This window comes from Dermacentor albipictus, chromosome 5, assembly GCF_038994185.2.
Source record: "Dermacentor albipictus isolate Rhodes 1998 colony chromosome 5, USDA_Dalb.pri_finalv2, whole genome shotgun sequence".
NCBI classification, from domain to species: Eukaryota; Metazoa; Arthropoda; class Arachnida; order Ixodida; family Ixodidae; genus Dermacentor; species Dermacentor albipictus.
In genome coordinates, this window is record NC_091825.1 from 120,095,271 (window position 1) to 120,104,273 (window position 9,003).

The 9,003-nt window shown below is 43.6% G+C and overlaps 1 protein-coding gene across 3 annotated transcripts; it reads right to left on the reverse strand.

Moving 5' to 3' along the window:
- Positions 1-1,632: 1,632 nt before the first annotated feature.
- Nf-YB (nuclear factor Y-box B) lies at positions 1,633-8,889 on the reverse strand. 3 transcript variants are annotated; one of them, XM_065449573.1, is made up of 9 exons: positions 8,634-8,889; positions 7,003-7,085; positions 5,118-5,218; positions 4,957-5,022; positions 4,598-4,665; positions 3,601-3,733; positions 3,440-3,518; positions 1,852-1,916; positions 1,633-1,751 (listed from the first exon to the last, which is right to left on the reverse strand). In XM_065449573.1, the coding sequence occupies exons 2-9, from the start codon at positions 7,082-7,084 to the stop codon at positions 1,737-1,739; spliced, it is 609 nt and encodes a 202-aa protein (XP_065305645.1). In that variant the 5' UTR covers position 7,085; positions 8,634-8,889; the 3' UTR covers positions 1,633-1,736. The 3 variants fall into 3 exon arrangements, with proteins under 3 accessions (XP_065305645.1, XP_065305646.1, XP_065305647.1); XM_065449574.1 differs by lacking the exon at positions 8,634-8,889 and adding an exon at positions 8,246-8,469; XM_065449575.1 differs by lacking the exon at positions 8,634-8,889 and adding an exon at positions 7,676-7,697.
- Between the last annotated feature and the right edge of the window lie 114 nt (positions 8,890-9,003).

Here is a 9,003-nt window from a genome sequence, read left to right on the forward strand (position 1 = left end):
TTCAGTGCGATGTCTTTCATTGAAATGATTCGCTGCTCTTCGCAATGGCGCTGACTCCACCTTCATAATGCATTCATTTTTTCGCACATTTTCTTGGCCCCTAGGGAGTCAGAAAAATCTGACGATTAGTGGCTAGGTCCGGATAGATAAGAGGAGAAAGAAAACCCGATCCTTTCCATCGGGAGTGGCACATTCATGGCCAGTCCCTTGTAGTGGGCTGCACCACACCCATAGGCACCAAACCACCGGGAGGCGCAACTTCCACAAACAAATGCAATTAACATTTTTTTACTTATCAAAAGATTGCTCGCTTGCACCTGCGAATGTTCACTCCAACAAACAGTTCGAGGCTTGCTGCGCACTATATCTTGCAAACTATCATGTTACAGCCTCAAGTTACGGGTGAAACAATTTCTTTTCTAAGCACTTCTGTGGCAGTCCCCTTTTAAATCATAGTTCGAACAGGCCTGCGTGAAACTTGGAGTTTTTAAACTGGGCAAATTAGTCGGAGATATTGAATGAGCTCTGGCAAAGTTACGAAAATAATGCAATGAACCGTGCGTAACGTTTCTAGCGGCAGAGGTGGCTTAAAGGTGGAAGAACATCTCTCGGAAGATGACCAGCGAGACTTGCAGCAATAAGTCAGGGACTGACTTATACCAAAACGATAACCAAGCCATGTACCAGCAGTTGCAGGAGCACTGGCACTGGTGTGTGTGTGTGAAAACTTTTATTGTACAGAGGTCCGGAGGCTCGACTTCTCAAGCCAAGGCGGGCCGCTCCCACGTTGGCACTGTCAGGCCAAGCCTTTCAGCGACATCATGGGCCCTCTGGACTGCCCTTAGTTGGTCCTGAAACAATGGGCTTTGAATCCTTTTCTCCCACTGTGTCCATTCTTCAACGAGGTTGGGGAGAGTCGCGGGACACCCCGCCAGCATATGTCTGATTCCAATGATGCCATTACAATCATTGCATTCCATCTTAATCTCCCTCTCTGGATATATTTTATTAATGGTGTACGGTGTGGGATATGTACCCGTTTGCAATAAGCGCAGTGAGACTGCCTGAGCCAACTGAAATCCGATGGTTTCCTGCGCATATGGGGAAAGTGGACGAGACTCGGGTAAACCTCAATGAGGTTGCTCATGACTTGGCACGAGGACTTGCTAACCGTGACAGTCACAACCGAGCCGTTCACCATCAAGCGAGGGAATCCAGAGATCATTTACTAACATACAATGATGTTACCAAACATTACTATTTAGGACGCCGACAATTCCCATTGCCACATTCAAAACTGAACTGGCACTGGTGCATTGCTGCAATAAATAACTTGTAAATGTAAAAAAAATGTAACGAAATTCTATTGAAGTTTTAAGTATGTAATGCACTGCAGCGCAGTTTAATAACTACGGAAGAGTATCCTGCAGAAATCTGTTGAGCCGTGATTCACTGCAGTCAGGTTCCGAGCGCATGAGCTCTGCTCTCAAGCAAGGAGTTGATGACGTGGCCAAAGCGCAAGCCCCCCAGTCTTCTTCGCTGCAGTAATTTCTTTCTCAGCAGAGCCTAGCATGCAAGCTTTCCAGTACACACTTGTATATAGTTACACGGACAGAACAATTCACGTAAGAATGTGTGGGGTTGCTGCTTTAATAACACTACTATATACATAACGGGAACTGTGCGTCAAACACGGGTCCTGCAGATGGTTCCTTATCACCGTGGTGCAGTACGGCTCAGAATGTAAGGTCCTGTTGAAAGGAAACGGGAAGAGCAAGAGCACACCTGATTTAGCACTTTGAACATCGCAAAACTCAGCAGAACTCATAGAGGTGCATGAGGAACACTTGCCTGGTTGGGAAAAGTTGTGAAAATTACGTTCTGTTGTGTTGCTGGCTCCTGGGCAAGGATGTTAGCTGCAAGTACCGAAGCATTATGTTAGTATGACGGCAACGGGTTGTTCAGCCACCTCACTCTAACTTCAAAAAAGAAAACAGGTGCAAGTGGTGAAATTCTTCATGTAGACACCACTAGCGTATGTATTCCATTCACCATATTTTACATGACAGCTTCCATACTGTTGCAAGGTGACAGTGCAGCCGTATGTGTTGTACAAAGTGTTAATTACTAGTAAAGATATAGGCAAGTTATTCACAGGGCGTAATGTCTAGTGAGGTTACAATGTTGCAAATGCCATAGGAGTCCCTGCCACCACAGAGTTTCGAACTAACACTACTAGTAGAGGGAAATCTGGCACTGGAACCACCATTGGAATAACAGGTAGTAAGTACTACATGGATTCTTTTATGATTATGGCATGGCTTTGTTGAGATTTGGCATGGCTGTCGTTTATTTGTGGTTCAGCTGTGTTGTGTGCTGGTTGCACATTTCTTTAGAGCAATGGTGTGTTCTATGTTAGATTACAGCAATCTGTTAAGCAATCTCAAATTCATAAATAAGCCTCTACACTACTCATTGTGCCTGCTGCTGGATCTGTATGGCTTTCAAAAATGTTATAGTACAATGGTAGAAATTTAGAATATTAGGTTAAAACAAGTGCGGAAGCTGTTCAAAGCTTAACGCAAAATTTAGACAAATTCACATTCTACCTATCATTCCCAAGCTGGACAGAGTATTGTGTTGATCATTGTCCTGTTTGCACTGCAGCTGTCATTATTTTCACTTTTTTTTATCAATAAATGTCGCCACTTTTCCAATCAATATCCACCACGACACTGGCGACTCATTTTACAAGTTGTGACCGGCACTAGCTACATTTACATGCAATTAGCTGAATTGGTTCTGAAATGCGTGATGTGGGCTTTCAAGTTGACATTCAATGCCGACTTAAAATTAGAGAGCTTGCGACTTGTGTAGCAGTCCAGTGGTTAGTGTGTCCAGTCCTCATTTACACATAGGCACTGTGGTTTGGCTTAGGTAGACCTGCGCTACTGCTAATGGCTGAAGTTTTCTTTCGCTGTTTAACTTGTTTCATGGTGAACATGACGCTCTTTTCTTTTAAGTTCATATCTGTGATGATGACATCATCATAGATATTCCTGTCCTGATGACATTTACATGTTAAGACATTTCCCTGTTCTGAAACCAATCACGCACGCACAAGGGATAACTCCATGCTTAATAGTACTAACAAGCAACTACTAGTATGCTGATATAACTTATGCAAGATATAATGATGAGTTGCGGGCAATGCTCAGCACAGCACAGCATCGAGTTTAACATTTCACATCCTTTACAAAACCACCCATCTCTGCTTACACGAATGCAACATGTTTCAGAAATAATCCTGTGCACTCTCACGTTTATGTAAATGTGCCTATAGAGTGATCAAGCACCCTGTTTAAGCACTTTTGAAACTTGTTTCAAGCTGCAAGTCTTAAAGGAGGGAAGAAGGGCACCGTAACAGGCTCACACTCACGGAATGTGTCGTCTGCAAGCTCTTCAAGCGAGGTTTCAGATGCAGATGCAGTTCCAAGGTTCTTCTCCCCTTTCATGGCCTGTGCAACAAAGCAGATCAACAGCATGTGTTAGAAACGCACTTCAAGTTATAAAGAACAAGTCACATTTGATTCTACTCACCACCTCGCGATATTTTTGCAGGTAGAGTTTCAGTGGTTCTATGTAGTTGTCAAATCCCAGGGTTGACATGGCGAAGAGGATATCTTCTCCGTTTATGGTTTTCCTCTTCTCTTGGTGGCAACGGTCACTGGCTCTGGGACAGCAAGCTTAGGAATTCTGTACCTGCCAATTGTACTTCCATCACACTAACACTTGCTTAAGAAACATAAAAAGAACACACTCTGATAAGCCACTCATAAATTACTCTCGCTGTTACCTTTAAAGGGATAATAAATGTGCTGATCAAGTCTAGCTAGAATGATACAATTGCAATCCTTAAAAGCCTCGCAGCATTTTCTCTGCGACCAAATGGAGAGTTATAGGGAATCCCAACAGAAGACCAGAAGCAGCAGCCTGGATCAAGTACTCTACAAGCTTTCAAAACTAAATCTGGCATTGAGAAAAACTGTGCCACGCTGGATTGCCGAGAAAGTTGATGCACATGACCAGTTCATGATGCAGTGTCTCAATTCTTTTTAAATGTGTGCTAATCAAGGGATAATGGCAATTACAGTGTTGGCGATGCTATCACCTGTAGTGTTTGACACTACAATTACAGCCCGTTTCACCAGGAGCCAACGCAGCAGCAGCCAACGTACAAAGTAGCACACTCTCTGTTGCACACTAGTGTTTACACAGAGCACCAAAACAAAGTAGCCCTCCTAACAGGAGGAAACCTTCTTCTCGAGTTAAGATAAGTCTATGAACAGTGAACTGGAAGAGAGTGCCCCACTGCGGAGCAAATCAGCCTGAACTGGCCACTTATGTATTACTTAACCCCAACTCAATTTTTTAGCGCCTCGTTAAGCTTGGCTTAGAAGAAAAGTGCACCGTAAATGAGTAGAACTCATCCTTGACAAGCACAAGCATATATGGCTTGGGAGTTAATTAAGCAAGGTGTAATTGGTCTCTCCAAATAGCAGCACAAGTGTGAATATAGGCACACAGGCAAGGATACTCGCTGGTGATGAAACTGACAAACTCGGACACACATTCTTGTACGCACTCCTTCGCATCTTTGGCAATCTGAAAAAACAGATAGAATATTCAAACTGTGGAAGGTATCAAAGTGCTTACGATTTGGTCAACAGCAACTTATATCAGAAGCATGCTCCGTACTGCGAAAAGCACGGTTAGCTTTTTGTAAGCAATTAGCAAAAACAAGGCACACATTTGAAAAGGCAGTGGTGAAGAAGATCAGGTGTACATAAAGAAAAGTAGGGTCTGCATTCTAGCATATACGTGATGTGCTGAAAAAAAAGACCAGAACTGCTGTACTTGCAAGAACAACTTCATAGTACAGCAGGTGAACCTTACCTTTCCGCTTTTAGGAATGGCATTCTTCATTATTCGAGCAACGTTAGCAATAGGGAGAAAGCGATCCTGCAAATGAGACAAAATGGGGCAGGCTTCAAAGAGCCTGAAGGCGCAGGCAAGTACACGCAACACAGTACACACCGTTCAAGTAGTGATCGTACCTGTTCCCGTAAGGGTTCAGTATCTTTCTGACTGTCACCTTGGTCAGAGCCATCACCAGCAATTCCAAGACCGTCCTCACCCTCCGTGCCAGACAGAGAGCCTGAGCAAGACAGAGACAGATTATCCAGTGTGCAGAAAAGAAAGTACTGACAGAGTGATAACATTGCAAGGAAAGCGAAGGCAAAACACAAAACGAAGAGTATATGACATGAGCAATTGTGCTGGCTAATTTCGTGTACTCATTTTTGCGTAGTTTTCAGCCATGCGCTCCTACCAACTAGCCCAACTTGCCAAAATACAGGCTGTATTCATATGGTATATTTGACTGATCTCTTCAGACTGCTTTGACAGTGCCACGAAAGTTGTGTAAGACAAGTTTAAAGCTACGTTATAAAAACAAGGAAGGCATAACGGTAACTTTATGGCTTCATTATTGCCACTGTGGCATTTTTACGCTTGCAGTAAAGCTCAGTTGCTGCCTGACAGGGCCTTCGTAGCGCTATCGGAGTGCTCTGAAATGACCAGTCAAGTGTGCCGTTAAATGTTTCTCCACTTGACGTGCTCCATCAACTTGTGGCTGCAGAGCGCAGCAGTGCCTTGCCTTATTTCCAGTGAGTCTTAACCATGTTGTGACAATGTTATGGTGGCTAAATTAAGCAACAATACCTACATGCTTTAATGCACGGTTGGAGCTTGAGTGCAAAAGTATGCAGTACCTCCAACACAAGGATAGCTATATCAAGCAAAGGAATAAGCCTTTGCTATTGCACAGGATGGTACAATATGAAAAGAAACATGATTTGCAATAAACGCAAGAACCTCTGCAGAAAGGAGAGTTCAAACATTAATTTCTAGCATTCGCTAGGAAGCCTTCTCGTTGAAGAACATACCCTGAAGTACATTCAATATTTCGGACCTAGAACAAGGCCCTTTGATGGCGTTGAATATGTCACCTGCTGCTTTTTATACTGGTCTTGCCTGTACACCTAACAACAAAAATTTCTGGGACACAAGGGGCTCACATAGAAGTGATCTTTTCTTGTATATTTTCTATGCAGCTAGAAACAGATATGGCAGTGTGATGGCCATACACAGAAACAACCACCACACATTCCAGTTTCTCGGTGGACACATTAAGGGCAAGCAAATTCTAGCTTTTGTAACTGGGCCTTCATTGCTGCAACAGGAAAACAGTAATAGCAAATACAGAGATTTAGTGCAGTGGATACACTCTAATGGTGACATATCCGACATTAATTAGTAGACACATCCAACATCAGCAGCACTGGTGGAGCCATCTTATGACATTGATCAACCACAACACACTCACCATAGGAAGCACTGCTGTGTTGCACAACATTTTGATGAAATCGAGGGTTCGATGGAAGCCCCTCTGGTTGGGATGAAGCAATAAAACGACGGACACCGACCAACAGAAATGCTAAAAAATGATTAAATCTAAAAGACGTTTTGGCTTCCCTACGAAAGCCTTGTTCACAATGGAAAATGATTAAACCTAAAAGACGTTTCGGCTTCCCTACGGAAGCCTTGTTCACATTGGGATCCCATTGTGGACAAGGCTTTCGTAGGGAAGCTGAAACGTCTTTTAGATTTAATCATTTTTTGGCATTTCCGTTGGTCGGTGTCCATCGTTTTATTGCTTCATGCACAACATCTTACTTTTGAAAAACAAAGATGCAGGAATGTCTTTCATAATGGTTAAGTGGCTACCAGCACATACACTGTCAGATAAGTGGACTTCTGATGGTAACTGCAATAAAGGTCCTACTGCATCGGTTGGGCACGGCGTCACAAGATGCGACTTCCAGCATACATCTACATTATCATGTTTATGCAATGCTGAAACTGTTTGATATTCCATACCTTCTGCATGCACTATGTATTGGCCACTCGCTGAGAGGAATGAGTCGGTAATGTTGCCACCATCGTTATCGCCGTTTTCCATCCTGAGGAAAGAAACAGTTCAATTTGAGACATGGTCAAGTGTAGATGAAATATTACAGTACGCAACAATAAAACGAGAGTGTAAAACTTATTTTCAGGTTAAAATGACACATGACACAATGAATATACGTCTGACCAGGAAACAAATTTTTGTCATCTCGTATACAATGATTGGCTCACAGAGTGACCGCATAGGGAGCTATTGGCTAAATAAAGAAAGCACTGCAGGTTTTAAGTGTCCAGAATGGCACCCTGTGGCTATCAACCGAGCACATTTAGATTTTAGTAGGAAATCATCAACCTTGTAAGTTTGCCCTAAAGACATGGAGAATGGTTAGTTATGCTGTTAAAAAGTTCATCTTGATATTGAAGCTCAAGAAGCTTGTGCAGTCGAAACATTAAAGACTGCTGCTAATTAAGTTTTTATTGTGAAATAAATTACCATGGACAGCTCAACTAAGGTGCTAAATTGTTCTAAGTTAAAGAGAATTATGTATGGTAATTTAAGTGTGTTAACAGTTTTGCCCAGCAGAATATTACTGCAAGCACTTTTAGGAATTACGAAACCGATCACTTTCACAATGCTACTTGCCATGCGCTAAACCAAATGAGGAACAACAGTCTTCGTAGCACAAAATGTGTCAAAGCCACACAAAAATTTTATTTATTCGTGTGTTCACCTTAACTGTCCGTGCAATTAAGCGCGTGCTACGTGCAACATAGGACAGTGACGAAGACCCACTGCACTTTGCTCGGGAGGCTCAATCAGTGAAGCTACGCGCTTTAGATCACGCTGCATTGACATTAAAGCTCACGCAAATGTGTGACGAAGCACTTCTAGGTGCGGAATATAAAATTTTTGTGCCACTCCAAGTCTGCTTATCTGTTGCGACATATGCGCATCCACAAAATCTATGAGTAAATTTTTCCGCAATGGAAATCGCGATAAGTGACGCCTGTTTGCTTGGTCAAGCACCCTTGAGCACGATCGGCCGGGGCACCTGACACAACGTTGGACTCGAAATCCTGCAGGCCGTGCTCAAAATAGACCCCGGAAGAACGGCAGACTAGAAAGGGGGCCAACGGGATGCAACTCCCCTTCCATTGTAGCAGTGCCTGCGCGTTGCGCTCAAAACAAAAACTGTGGCGAGAAAAAACTTGCTTTCTAAAGCAGCCCCCGAAATTGCTAGGCCTTTTTTTTTTTCTTCCCAAATGGTCGAGGCATATGCTTCCAGTCTATCGCAAGTTAATTAAGAAGGTATCTTAAAACAGCGTCGCAAACTGCACAAGCACCCCGCATCGCGAGAGATGCATCGTCGGCAAATGCCAGCAGCTATGCCTGTTCGCCTTGACATTTGCCCGTGCTCCCGCGAAACATCGCAACCGCCGTGACGAGTACAGGCGGACCGAAAAAACTCCAACATTCAACCCCGCGGAGTTTCAGTATCGCAGCACGTGCTTCGTATCGCGGGCGATGTTTAATTCGGTGCGTCAGCTTCGAATGACGAACCAGACAACCTATTGGTCAAAGTCACGATAAAAGGACAAACCTGGAAGCGACAGCCACTTGGTTGGTCAGCCCAGAACCAGTAAGCGACGAGCGCACAAAGGCTTCGTTAGAACTTAGCTAATCGGAAGGAACGGCACCGGCGACGATCACGGGACGGCCACATGAATTAATTTCGCGAAAAACGCACCGCTACTGCAGTGCTGGGCCTCAAAACTTTGCTGCAACCACGGCTCAGCGCAGCTATAAACAAATCTTCGCACAGTTGCAATGGCTACTGCCGTGAGTGAAAGCGGCGAGAAGGAGAGAACGCAATGCCAGTTTCGAAACCACTTTTTAAATTTTTATTTTTTAGTTTGAAAATAGCAGTGCATCAATATGTTTGCTTTGCACTCACAGTTCACTTTTTTGAC

What these genes read in the sequence shown, in the direction of transcription:
- Nf-YB (XM_065449573.1), bottom strand. Translation starts at nt 7,084, where the DNA reads ATGGAAAACGGCGATAACGATGGTGGCAACATTACCGACTCATTCCTC. An exon ending in GTCAGTTTCATCACCAGCGA is followed by an intron (nt 3,734 to 4,597) that starts GTATCCTTGCCT and finishes TTGCTGTCCCAG; the next exon opens with AGCCAGTGACCGTTGCCACC. An exon ending in GCTTGCAGACGACACATTCC is followed by an intron (nt 1,917 to 3,439) that starts GTGAGTGTGAGC and finishes CGGTACTTGCAG; the next exon opens with CTAACATCCTTGCCCAGGAG.